This window comes from Saccostrea echinata, unplaced genomic scaffold (genome assembly GCF_033153115.1).
Source record: "Saccostrea echinata isolate AGI-Se365-2 ecotype Australia unplaced genomic scaffold, CSIRO_AGI_Sech_v1 ptg000009l, whole genome shotgun sequence".
Lineage (NCBI taxonomy): Eukaryota > Metazoa > Mollusca > Bivalvia > Ostreida > Ostreidae > Saccostrea > Saccostrea echinata.
The window spans coordinates 43308159-43322676 of NW_026889758.1; the positions used below are offsets into that span (position 1 = coordinate 43308159).

General features: G+C 35.2%; 2 protein-coding genes across 2 annotated transcripts; both read left to right on the forward strand.

Annotated features, from left to right (window-relative positions):
* The first annotated feature begins 6017 nt into the window (after nt 1-6017).
* Nucleotides 6018-8517, forward strand: LOC133182764 (zinc finger CCCH domain-containing protein 13-like). The gene has a single exon (XM_061317611.1). It carries the CDS (start codon nt 6082-6084, stop codon nt 8515-8517), a length of 2436 nt encoding a protein of 811 aa, XP_061173595.1. The 5' UTR covers nt 6018-6081.
* A 108-nt stretch (nt 8518-8625) lies between these two features.
* Nucleotides 8626-12824, forward strand: LOC133182501 (uncharacterized). Its single transcript, XM_061317344.1, has one exon. The coding sequence runs from the start codon at nt 9259-9261 to the stop codon at nt 12622-12624; it is 3366 nt and encodes a 1121-aa protein (XP_061173328.1). The 5' UTR covers nt 8626-9258; the 3' UTR covers nt 12625-12824.
* The last annotated feature ends 1694 nt before the right edge of the window (nt 12825-14518 follow it).

Sequence of the window (14518 nt, forward strand, 5' to 3'; positions counted from 1 at the left end):
TGCCCTGTTCATGATTTGCTTTGTTTACTGGATTTATGAAATTGATCACTGCTTGTTACCTCCACCTTTTACATATTTATGCACACTGTATTCACAAAATGTGATGTGAAGTGATCGTATACAATCATACAAAACTGACTAATTTCAGCAGCAATACTAATATACTTTTTTCTGCATTCATGGATTTTCTGCACAATATCAGAAGTATTTCAATTTACATAATAGAAAAAAAATCAAAGCCACAATAGAACTGTTAACAAGTTTATGTCATTACTATTTATCATTTACAATTAATGCCAGCAGTGACAAGTTATTATTATATATAGCAGATCATAATTATATAAATTATAATAAAATATAATAAACACAGAGCTCAGAATAGCAAAATAAACATCAGTTATAAAATGAGATGTCATTTAAATGAAAACTAAAAAGTGTTCATTCTTAAAAGTTGACTGATTTTGAAATGAAATGTCAAAAATGTTTACATCTTATGGGAAGCTTCTTCGATGAATCAAGGAAGATGGATACTTTTATTTCTTCTGGATCATCCAAGACAGATTGGAATTATTTATCAAGGAATCTGTTACAGAATTGTCTGAGGTGGAACCACCCAATTATTCTATGGCTTGATGGAAATATTATCTACAGTCCCTGAAACGTTCTAATTTCCCATTTTTCCGTTCGCCCACCGTTCGTTCAGCGTTCGCTAACCGTTCAAGTGGGAACTATACCTACAGTTTACATGTACTGTGATTCAGCTGAAAACCTTATTGATGACTGATCCATACTCTGATCCATATATGAACAGTTTTAAGTTGTGAGACCAGTTTAATTTCGCTGTAGAAATTCAGTTAATACCACCAAATCTTGCTTGAGCTAAAGCTTCAACACAAAACACCCAAAGTAAATAAATCAAGTAGCTTAGAAGTCTCCTTAAAATAAAATAGATGCAGCATAATCAGTGTTACATGGTTATTCAGAAAATACGTATACATTTATCTTAATTTATCTAGTCTAAATTCTTTACACTTGCATCTAGGCATCTCCGTAAAATGATTTATGTCCATGGTGGATTTATCTGCCTAAACATAACAGATCTGCTCTTTCCCATCCTCACTGTTCACCACGATGGAGTTATTAGAGCATAGAGTTACTTTTTTCTTTTGTCGTAACTCTAAGAAGCACTCTTAAAACAGTTTGCGCAACTGTGCATCATGGGAGTTAATAACAGTACTGTAATTTTTACGAAAGATGCAGTAAAATTAGCTCAACATTACCTCAGTTAGCTGTCCAGAGGGTCCGACGAACAAGAAATTTTATTGATGTGGCCCAACTTTTAAGAGAACTTGTCGTCGAGAAGCACCAAGTCCCATTGAAGTTGCCTTCTCAACCAGATCGTTTTCAATCTCAGCGCTTAGGTAGGGGTTCCTTCCACTCCATGCTCCAACTTAAGTTTTTCCTGTCATTTTATCAGAAAGTGGTTACCGTACTTTGAGAATTTTAACCCACCCCCCCCCCCCCCCCCCGAACCCCGCTTTTCTCAAAGGCATTCCATTTCTTATTGCTTTAAGGGCTTCCTGTGACCTCCTTGGAGTTACTTGTATACACATCTTTCTGGGTTCTTTTCTTCTGTTTAAGTCAAAAAGTTCATATCCTATTTTTTTTCAAATTACGTTCAAAATAGAGCGGGAACTCAAAGTTTATTAAATGTATAATTAAAAAAACATTTTCTGAATCGTAAATTTGAAATATTTAATGAATATCTCGTTCATGGAATGGAAGTCCGAAACTAAAAGAGTGTGAAAAATTAAAGTCGTTTAATTTAGGACATTTAAATTCGATAATAACTTCATTTTTATGTATTTATCAGAAAAAAATTTATAATGATCAGTACAATTATTTCATTTTTAGCTCACCTGAGCCAAAGGCTCAAGTGAGCTTTTCTGATCAAAATTTGTCCGTTGTCTGTCGTCGTTGTTGTCGTTGGCGTTGGTGTTGGCGTTGTTGTTGTTGTAAACTTTTCACATTTTCATCTTCTTCTCAAAAACCACTGGGCGAAATTTAACCAAACTTGCCACAAAGTATCCTTGGGTGAAGGGGATTCGAGTTTTTTCAAATGAAGGGCCACGCCCTCTTTCAAGGGGAGATAATTAGGAATTAGTGAAAAAATAATGGCATCATTTAAAAATCTTCTTCTCAAGAACCACTGGGCCAGGAAAGATGAAACTTATGTGGAAACATCCTCAGGTAGTGTAGATTCAAGTTTGTTCAAACCATGACCCCCGGGGGTAGGGTGGGGCCACAATGGGGGATCAAAGTTTTACATAGAAATATATGGGAAAATATCTTTAAAAATCTTCTTCTTAAGAACAGCAAAGCCATGATTGGTCATATTTATATGGAAGCATCCTCAGGTAGTGTAGATTCAAGTTTGTTCAAATCATCACCCTCGGGGTAGGGTGAGGCCACAATGGGGGATCAAAGTTTTACATAGAAATATATAGGAAAATATCTTTAAAAATCTTCTTCTTAAGAACAGCAAAGCCATGAGTGGTCATATTTATATGAAAGCATCCTCAGGTAGTGTAGATTCAACTTTGTTCAAATCATGACCCCTGGGGCAAGGGTGGGGCCATAATGGGTGAGTAAAGCTTTACATAGGAATACATCAGAAAACCTTTAAAAATCTTCTTCTCCAGATCCCATAAGCAACAGAGCTGTGGTAAGTTATATTAATATGCAAGCAGTTTATGTAGTGCGCATTCAATTTTGTCTAGTTTGTGGCCGTACGAAATAATATCAACAGAGTAGCTGAACCTTTGTTTATTTTTTTTCTCTCGATCGGGCGCGGTGTACCAAATTAATGAAAACGAGGCTCAGCCATTTTTAAGAAGTTTACACGGATCTGAAACAAAAATATTATTCATTGCTGATTGTCGGTTTCATTCTGTAAGGTTTGAAGAGTAAAGGGTTTATCTAAATAATTACAACCTTGCGTATATTTGTTCATGCAGCATAAATTTGTTATTATGCAGTGAGGAGGCACAGCAATCATACTGCGCAGTTGAAGTCTCTCGGAGAAAAGTCACACGGAGAAGAACAAGTCCATTTAGATACTGCTACATTTTACTAGTGTTAAAGAAGATTGAAAAGATGATCTATTTTTAAAATTTACTTAGTGGAAGGAAACGTAATAGTTTGACATTACTTAACATAAATTAGACGAATTTCACATTCCTAAGAGTTATCTCCCGTTGTCGGCGTAACGCTCATTTTCCCACTGTCTTTGTCATATGTAAGTTACCTGTTTATATTTTTAATCGTCAAGCGTTATCGGACAATTTCGATCTATACCTGTATTGCCAGAGTATGGGGTAACATGTAAATTATGAACATATTCATACAGATTTTATTACTAAAATACTGACCTATAAAGTTGGTGAGGTTATAGAGAAACAGTGCCTTACGTCGGTTGACCCCATATAGACCCCGCAAAGGGGAATAACTATTGTAAATGTGAAAGTCATCTATAGGGACAACTTCTGCATATAGTTACACCTGTCGTCAGGACATGTCAATAAAGGATAACTCTTATAGATAGTTTTCGATAGGCCAGAATTTAGCAAGAGTTATTTCCCGTTGGTTGCCATACTGGAGGTCCAAAGGCTCATATTCCTTCATTGTTCAACCAAATTTAAAATTTTATATTTGCTATTTTGAAAAAAGATTCATTACTTTTCTGAAGTATATAAATTTTTGGAAGCCTCCTTTATTTAAAAAAAATTATTTATTAAAGATTTTCCACCAAATATTTCTGCTACAACCTCTTAAACTTGGTAAGACAAAGAGGGAACATCACCGAGTCGACCTCCAATATGGCGACTAACGGGAAGTAACTTTCGCTAAATTCAGGCCTATCGAAAACTATTTATTGTTAGTAAAAGTAGCAGTACAAAGTGTTTATAGAAGTGTGCAGAAAGGAAACTCCTACATAAATGGTGATTTTATGTCAATCGCAGAGATGACTATCACCTACGCAGGTTCCTGACAATTGGTTAAAGTAAAGCTTAGTAGTGTGTGTAAAATACTAAAAAAAAAGACAACAGTAGAATAAAAAGATAATATAAATCTACATGTAGTTCATTATTGTTTTATGTGTATTTTTTATTTAAAAAAAATTAATAGAAAGGTGTTATTTTCATGCCATATGGTTTTACCATTCTGCCTTTTATATTGCACTTGTTCTTTGTTTTATATTGTACTTGTTTTTTACATGTAAAGCACTTTAGGGTAATTACATAATTAGATAAGGTGCTATATAAAAGTAGAATAATAATAATAATGTGGTTTATATAATTAGCAGTCTGATTTAAGTTCTAGTGATGGGAAATCGGAAAAAAATTGCATTCAATGGGTATATTACTGATATTAGTCCCATCTTTCATTAGAATGATAACATGTATTTATTTCTTGGGATTACAAGGTTTAAAAGTAGTTATCCAGAAATAAGGCTTGTATTTTTCATTAATATGTTTTACGGTGTGACCGTTGGAGCGAGCACAGTTGTACCTTAAAAAATACACCTGAAACGTTGATCTGACACTTCAAACGTCAAGTCCCACGAGTCATGTATAGTGTGATGTCACATGAGAGCTCGTCAGGGTTTACGTAAACAGCCGATCATCTAGTTGAAACTAAGACCTAGTGCAATTTTTGTCGAAAGACATTGCAGAGTTATTTTTTGTTTCTTTTTAAGATTTCTACAAACTGAAAGTCTTTATGCCTTACGTTATTATTTATTGGCGCAAACGGTATTGGGTCTTGAAGGAATTCTGGGAAGGGTTCACAACAAAATTTGCTTGACATAGGTACAGATTTCATTCCGAATTTCCTCTGTTCTTACACGTTAGTCTATTGAGCTCGCTTCACAACGCTTGCTGCTCGGAAATTCCTGAGCTGTTTAAATGAAAACAAACATAAAATCATTTTAATAGTCTAAGGTTACAAAGACATAGTAGTTACTATGGATTACATACATTTGCAAATAGTTGTGATGAAGAGGGGTGTACTATATTACACCAGTGTGTGTTTCTGTCGCAAAATTTTTCAAATTTCAATTTACCAAATTTTTCTTTGCGGATTTCTCAGTAACAAGTCATCGTGATCGTAGATGCTGAAAATTTTAGCACACTATTTATTCTAGTTCATAATGTTCAAAAGTTAAGACCAAGGTTAAAGTGTGGTATTTTTTGTGAAAAGTAGGTCAAATTCCAAGGTCAAGATGTCAAATTTGGTGGTGCTCGAAGAAAGGTCTTGTCACAAGAAATACACCTGTGAAATGTGAAAGCCATAGTGGGTGAGGACCCACTCAAAAGTTATAGGCAAGGTTAAAGTTTTTGTGGACACAAAAACTATATACCCCCAAAACTTACAGACTTTATGGTGATAGAAATGATGTTATTCAAAGGAATTGATTTGCGTCTCTCTTAAAATGATTGATTGATTGATTGTATGTTATTTCACAACCCTCTCGAGAATTTTTCACTCATATGAGACATAACCACTTGCAGGTGGAGAACTACAAATTTTGTCCTATACTCGGCACTCAGGGCCATTACGCAGTGAAGGATCTTCTTCGTGCCTGCACTTACAGAGACACGGGACCTCGGTTTATACGGTCTCGTCCAAAGGACCAGTCTCCACGTCCCACAGTGGGATTCGAACTCACGAACTAAGGATAAACTCCTTAGTTTGTGCCTCTAGAGCAGATGCTCTAACCACTGCGCCACACGGGTGACCTCTTTAAATGAATGTTGGCATATGTTTTGCATGTAATTTTGAATTTAACTTTCAGGTTTAAAATTTTTTAAACTTTTCTGCTTTCTTAAATTTGATTTGTGCTACAAACTTAAAATAAGTATATATTTTTAAAAAACATTTGCATTGTAGTTTCCAACAACTGCTATCTAATCTGAAAGTGTCAGTGATGGCAGCATTATTAATTTGAGAATGTGTAGGCTATGCTGATCCTTATTATATAGTATAGATTATAACGTTATATTTTTTATAGATCACAGAATGCCTAGGAAGAAGAGCTGGAAGAAAGCTGCTGTAAAGAAGAATGCATGTAAGGCAGATGTGGGTGACAAGTACCCCACAGATGTTGGCCACGTCCAACTGTCTGTGCCTCTGGGTGTAGGCCACGTCCTAACACCTATGACATCTGTACCGGCAGGGGTGATCTCTACCACCCCTGTGACAGTGGTCTCTGCGGCTCTCCCTGAGACCACTCTGACTCAAACTCAAATGTTGCCTCAAAAGTTGCCTCAAATGATTACTCAGAATTCCTCTCAGTTGTTTACTCAGAATATCTCTCAGATTACAACTCAGAATATTACTCAGTTTACAATGAACAATATACCAAATGAAACAACATATGCACTGCAAGGTAATTGTATGCATCAGAATTCAGATAATCTGGTGTTTGGATCTTTCCATCAGGGAAGCATGAGATTTTCATCATTTTCAAGAGGTAATCAGTGTACATGCAATTCACTTATGATGTTGTCAAATTCATATGAAAATTTTTCATTCACTAGTTCCTTTTTGGATCAGACTCTGCTCAAAGGAGATAATTTGTACAACACAGTTGTGAAGATTCTTCAGAGTGCTGGAAAACTGAAGAGCAGATTGCTGATGTTTGATGAACTACCAATTCATATTGATTCTGGTGAAAATCACCACATGGTTGATAAGTTTGATACATTGTTTGGCTTATTAGTTACAGATGATAAGAGAAATCAAATTCCAACTCTACATGAATGTCTGAAACAAGCATTAGGGTTATCTAGGTATGTATTAATAATGATTGGCTCAATATGTTCAGCACTGTACAAAGCTTCTGACAATGATTTTTATTTTTTTGACTCACATTCTCATGGGGAAAATGGCTTGTCTGATTGTGATGGAAAGTCTCTGATGAGACACAGTTGCTGCTTAGATGATTTGTTAGTATTTCTGTATGCAATGTATGAAAGTATGCACATTGAATTTGCAACTGAATTTGAAGTGATGCCTGTTGCCTTTCGTACACTTATTCATAGCTTCCCTAGCAATAATCAAAGTACACATCAATATTGTAGATTAGATCAGTTAACAACAACTGCTCTCTCAAACAAACAATCTGTTGTTATCAATACTGGTCACTTAAAAACAACAGAGATAAAGAAAGATAAAAAGGATTACATGAGAGAATATATGAGAAACAAGAGACAGGATCCAGAGTTCAAAGACAAGGAAAGAAAAAGTATGAAAAACAAGAGACAGAATCCAGAATTTAAAAGCAGGGAAAGGGACAGTATGAGAAACAAGAGACAAGATTCAGAATTTAAAAGCAGGGAAAGGGACAGTATGAGAAACAAGAGACAAGATCCAGAGTTCAAAGACAAGGAAAGAGAAAGTATGAAAAACAAGAGACAGAATCCAGAATTTAAAAGCAGGGAAAGGGACAGTATGAGAAACAAGAGACAAGATTCGGAGTTTAAAAGCAAGGAAACGGACAATATGAGAAACAAGAGACAAGATCCAGTGTTTAAAGACAAGGAGAGGGACAGTAAGAGAAACAAGCGGCAAGATCCAGAGGTTAAAGCCCAAGAAAGAGACAGTATGAGAAACAAGAGACAAGATCCAGAGTTTAAAGACAAGGAAAGGGACAGTAAGAGAAACAAGAGACAGGATCCAGAGTTTAAAGTCAAGGAAAGAGAAAGTATGAGAAACAAGAGACAGGATCCAGTGTTTAAAGACAAGGAAAGGGACAGTAAGAGAAACAAGAGACAGGATCCAGAGTTTAAAGTCAAGGAAAGAGAAAGTATGAGAAACAAGAGACAGGATCCAGAGTTTAAAGACAAGGAAAGGGACAGTAAGAGAAACAAGAGACAGGATCCAGAGTTTAAAGTCAAGGAAAGAGAAAGTATGAGAAACAAGAGACAGGATCTAGAGTTTAAAGACAAGGAGAGGGACAGTAAGAGAAACAAGAGACAGGATCCAGAGTTTAAAGTCAAGGAAAGAGAAAGTATGAGAAACAAGAGACAGGATCCAGAGTTAAAAGACAACGAAAGAGACTGTATGAGAAACAAGAGACAGGATGCAGAGTTTAAAGGAAAAGAGAGGGACAGTAAGACAAACAAGAGACAAGATCCAGAGTTTAAAGACAAGGAAAGGGACAGTAAGAGAATTAAAAGGCAAGAAGAAGAGTATAGGCATGATGAGCAAATAAGAGATTTAAAGAAGAAAAAAAAAATGAGACAAAATCCTAACCAGTTAGAAAAAGAGAGATTGAAGATGAAAGAAAAGAGAAAAAATGAAGAGTATAGATCATCAGAAAATATTGCTGCAAAACAATCAAAAGCACACAAACGGGGGAATTTGGACTATATTGAAACTGAAAAGCAAAGATACAAAGTAAATTTGGAGTTAATGCAGCAGAATGTGTTGACAATTTTCACAACAATGTAAAATTGGGTCCTGTGTTTGTATGCACATGTTGCCAACAGACATGGTTTCATGAAAGTGTTTTAAATATTGAGAATGTTTTGTTGGATGCTGAAATTAAAAGGAAGTATTTCACTTATACAAAGTCTGTAAACGAGCAGGAATGGATATGTAACACTTGCAATTCAAGCTTAAAAGAAAGTCGAACTCCAAAACTCTCTCTTGCAAATGGAATGACATGGATTCAAAAACCAAGTGAATTAAATCTGTTACCATTGGAAGAAAGACTTGTATCATTAAGAATTCCCTTTATGCAAATAAGAGAATTACCAAGAGGAGGACAGTATTCTGTAAAAGGAAATGTTGTAAATGTGCCTGTTGACATACAGCCAACAATTAATAGCCTTCCCAGGAGACTTGATGAAAATATCACAATACCTGTGAAGCTAAAAAGAAAACTTATCTTTTCAGCACTCTTATTGTCATGAAAATATCCGACCTACAAAGGTTCTGATTGCTTTACATTGGTTAATGAAAAACAGTGAATATTATCAGAATTCAAACATAAACATAGATGACAACTGGTTCCATGAGGTCACCAATTCAGCAAGCGAATTAATGCGAGAGTTTATAGAGGGCCACACCAATCAAGATTCAACAATGCATAATGAATAAGATGAATCAGACTCTGATGAATTCTCTGAAGTTGATAGTAGTAGTAAGGATGGAAATTGTGATACACTACTAGACAGTGACTCATATGATATGAATCAGATCTTCACATTTGCTCCAGGACAGGGACAGCGTCCAATTAGTTTGTATCAAGATCAAATGGCTGAGTATTTGTCATTTCCAACAATATTTTGTGGTAAAGGAAGAATAGAAAATGATCAGCGTCAAGTACCAGTTTCATATGCTGATATTGCCAAGTGGGAATTACGAAGTGTTGATAGACGTGCTGCACAGTCGGTACCAAACTTGTTTTTCAAACTGAAAAAGATTCAACTAAAACAGGTAACAGACAAATGCAATTTAGCTCTTAGAAAGTGCAAAACAAAGGGGAAAACCTTTACTGCAAATGAAATAAGAAATCCTGATCAAATTAACAACATTGTTAGATACAATGAGGGATTTTATGTATTCAAACAGTTGAGAAATTCTCCTCCTTATCTTGAAACAAGAAAGAAAGATGATTTTGCAATGATACGACAGCTTGGTCTACCAACTTGGTTTATGTCCTTTTCTGCTGCAGATACACGATGGAATGATCTGATAAGGGCACTAGGGGTTTTAAACGATGACAGAGAGTACACAGATTCTGAAATTGAGAGCATGACATGGACTGAAAAATCGAAGTTGGTTCAGAAAGACCCAATTACATGTACAAGGTATTTTGATCATCGTTTTCGAACTTTTTTGAATACTGTGCTTAAGAGTGATCATCATCCTATTGGCAAGGTACAGGACTTCTTCTATAGGGTTGAATTTCAACAAAGGGGATCACCACATGTTCACATGATTGTTTGGATTGAAAATGCTCCAAAATACTTAGAAAATGATGACAACGAAATTGTTGCATTTGTTGATAGCTACTTAAAATGTGAAAGAAATGCAGAAGACAATATGCTAGAATTACAGGTGCATAAACACTCACAAACATGCAAAAAACGAGGAAAAGCTGTTTGTAGATTTGGATTTCCACTTCCACCACTCCAAACTACCATGATATTAGAACCTTTGGACAGTGAAGTTGAGAAATACAAAAAGATGTATAAAGCTATGCAAGACAAAATGAATGAATTTAAAAATGGATGTGATGTAAGCTTCAGTTTCCAAGAGTTCTTGCAGGATATAGTACAATTATCTGAAGACGATTATATCAAATGCATCAGAAGTTCCTTGAGAGGACCCAAAGTATTTCTAAAGCGTAAACCCTGTGACCTTAGAGTGAATGCTTACAACAGTACTCTTCTTCATGCATGGGCAGCTAATATTGACATTCAGTATGTACTGGACCCATATGCTTGTGCAATGTACATTGTCTCATACATAAGTAAATCCCAAAGGGGTATGAGTGATCTCCTGAGTAGAGCTGCAAAAGAAGCAAGAGAGGGCAATCTTGACATTAAGAGACAAGTTAGACACATTGGAAATCAATTTCTCAACAGTGTTGAAGTTGGGGCACAGGAAGCAGCATATCTGGTTTTGCAAATGCCACTTACAAAAGCATCAAGAGATGTAATATTTATAAACACATCTCCAACTGACGAGCGTGTAATACTTGTCAAACCTGATTCAGAACTTGAAAAGTTGAATGCTACCTCCACAGACATAGAATGCAGTAACATAGTCAAAAGATATGCAAAACGTCCAAAACAACTTGAAAACTGGTGTTTAGCTGACTATGTCTCACAGATAGATGTAGTTTTCCCAAAAGAAAATACAAATGAGCTGTCTGAAATGGAAACAAATGATGATGAAATGCACCAGTCAGAAAATGAAGAAAGTGGATCTGATACTGAGGGTGAATTTAAAGATGACAGCACATTAGTTGTGTTGAAAAATGGAATAAAAATCAAGCGCAGAAAAACACCAAGAGTTATAAGATATGTGCGCTATAGTTTAAAGACAGACCAAGAAAATTACTATAGAGAAAAACTAATGCTGTTCACTCCATGGAGAAATGAAAGTTCTGATCTTTTGTGTGGACAACAGAGCTTTGAGCAGTCATTTAACCACAAGAAATTTTTCTTAACTCAGAAAATCAAACAGTATGAACACAATGCTGATGCGCTTGAGCAGGCAGAACAGATGGCACAAGGTGATTTGACAGAAGCATATGATGAATTAGCTCCTGGTGCTCAACAAACTGAGGCAGAAGATGAATATGAAGGAAATGTTGACTCTGAAAAATTTGTACACTTTAATCCTGAAAGGCCAATTGAACAGAGAGAGTATGATATAAGAAATGATGTTGGAATTCCATCAACAAGACAACTGAGTGAGCAGAGCTCTGTTAGATTACCTGATGATGAGTATTTAAAGCTTGTAGCCAGTCTGAATTTGAAGCAACGTGAATTCTTCAATCATGTTATGCAATGGATCAAATGTAAACAGGAACCTATTCACGCATATCTGTCAGGAGGTGCAGGCGTTGGGAAGTCGGTGTTAATCAGAGCACTTTATCAAGCTTTACATCGGTATTTATGTGCTAAGGAGGGAGAAAATCCAGACGATATACGAATTCTTCTTTGTGCATACACTGGTAAAGCTGCATTTAACATTGGTGGTCAAACAATTGCTTCTGCATTTCATCAGAAAATTAACCAAAGGCAGCAAAACATGCATTGTGATGAACTGAACACATTTAGAACTAAATATAGGAATTTGTCAGTTGTCATCATAGATAAAATTTCAATGGTTGGTAATGCAAAGTTGGAATTTATCAATGATAGACTTCAGCTTCTTACTGGTTTGAAGAAGCCCTTTGGAGACATTAGTATTATTGCTGTTGGAGATTTCTTTCAACTTACACCAATCATGGATGGATGGATTTTTCAAGATTTAAAACAAAATGCCCAAGCACTTGCATGTAATCTTTGGAAAGAAAATTTCACCTTATTTGAGTTAGATGAAGTAATGCGACAAAAAAATGATTTAGAATTTGCACAGCTTTTGAACCGTCTTCGTCACAATGAGATGACTTCTGAGGACTTGGATATAATTCACAAGTGCATCATTGCTGAAAATAGTCCTGATTATCCACACAATGCTCCCCATCTTTTCACAATGAATGCGAAAGTAGATGAATATAACAATAAACTCATAGAGCAACTTCCTGGTGAAAAAGTCATTGTGAAAGCTTTTGACAGTGTCCTCCAAGACCACAGTAAGTCTGTGAAAGACCGACTACTCAGATCATTGCAAAATCAAGATGATGTAAGCAAAACTGCAAATCTCATGACAAGACTAACTCTAGCCATTGGAATGATATATGACATTACAGTTAATATTGATGTTACTGATGGTTTGACAAATGGCTCATCATGTACTGTATATCTTGTTGAAAACAGATTACCTGGTGTATCAAGGCCAAGTATAGTGTGGGTAAATTTTTGGATTCTGCAGTAGGGAGAATTGCTCGACAGAAATACAGACACCTTTTCCATGATGATATTAAGGATAATTGGACACCAATATTTGACTGTCAGCGATCTTTTGTTTATAATTCAACTACATATCAAAGAATACAGTTTCCTTTAAGACCAGCTGCTGGTAAGACAATCCATAAGGCCCAGGGCTGCACTGTTGATGAAATTGTAATAGATCTGTCTCAGTCAAGGATAAGGAAAACACCCCACATTCATTATGTAGCTCTTAGTAGAGTTAGATCTGTTGACAAGTTGCATATTCTGAATTTCAATGAACAAGCATTAACTGTGGATGAAAAAGTTGTAGAGGAAATAGAAAGAATGAGAAAGGAAACACCTCTAAAACTGTGTTATCTTCCATTGTACAAAGCAGAACAGAACAAACTGAAACTCATGTTTAATAATGTCAGATCTCTTCACAAACATTTTAATGAAATTAAACATGAACCCAATGTTGTAGCATCTGATGTTATTGGTTTTTCAGAAACAAGATTAACCATCATTGATGAACAGAATTTTATGATGGAAGGTTACTTGACTTTGTTGAATCATGAAAAGAGAAGTGACAGCAATCGTCCTCATCATGGAACAGCATTATACGTTAAACAGGACCATTTCATGACATGTATCTCAAAATTCAGCAACACTTTGCTTGAGTTCATCATAGCTTTAATAAATTTCAGAGACTTTGGAGAAGTGCAAATAGTTGTTTTCTACAAGTTCCCAGCATGTTCTTTTAAAGAATTTGAACGTGAAATTATGTTGCACTTAAAACCTTTTGTTGACACAGAGAAAAAATTGATAATTCTTGGAGATTTCAATTTTGATTTGTTTACAGGTCACAAAGAATTTCTAAACTTTATGAAGTTGAATTTAAAGTGCACACAATTGGTAAAAAAGGTAACTCATGATTCAGGTTCACAACTTGATTTGATTTTCACAAACTTCCCTCATTGTGAAACTGATGTGGTTGAGGCATATTGGTCAGACCATAAAATGGTGTACTGTACTTTATAAATCTGATATAAGGGATGCATGAGTATTTATTTGGGGGAGATACGTCATCTTGTCCCCTCTCCCACCTACCATTGTGCCAGTGTCACTTGGTGACATTTGGTACATTGGTTACTGTATACAGGGTTATATTCACCCTGTGTTATTTTCACCCTTTCACACAATTTTGCAACGTTCTAAATTCGCCCAGTCACAGTTTTGTTGAAGAAATACTGTGTTCTTTTAATTTGCCCGTTTTAACTTTGTCTACCTCTAAGATGGATGACAGGGGCAAAAATAAAATGGGGGCGAATATTTCCCTGTATACAGTATCTTATAGGCACCAATTACTTGATGTTAAATTTTGTTTGTTTTTAAGCAAATGTATACTTTAAACTATTTTTTATATGCATGCATGGAATAGCCTAAAAAATTTGCAAACAACTCATCTAGACCACAAAACAATTGGACTTTAAAAGTTTTGTAAAACAGCAAACCTTCATTAGGACTTTTTATTGTGGATTAATTTTCAACAGACAATTAATAAATGTACAAAATAATTGAATGTTGCATGTTAAGGAAAATTCATGTACCATCAATGACAATAATTCATGTCAAAAAATGAAGATCATTGTATTATGTGTTAATATTCATAAATAAATAAATAAATATATATATATATATATATATATATATATATATATATATATATATATATATTGATGTTTGTGAGTTAGTTTTACCCTTACTGTTTAGATTCTTTTCTTTAAAGATGCATATTGAATATCATGAACTTGGTTTGTTGAATACACGTGAAATATTTTGAGATTACATGAATTGTTTACAAAGTTTAATATAAAGAAATTAATAAGTTCTGCTAA

Coding starts and splice junctions, on each gene's coding strand:
- LOC133182764 (XM_061317611.1), top strand. CDS start 6,082: ATGCCTAGGAAGAAGAGCTGGAAGAAAGCTGCTGTAAAGAAGAATGCA.
- LOC133182501 (XM_061317344.1), top strand. CDS start 9,259: ATGAATCAGATCTTCACATTTGCTCCAGGACAGGGACAGCGTCCAATT.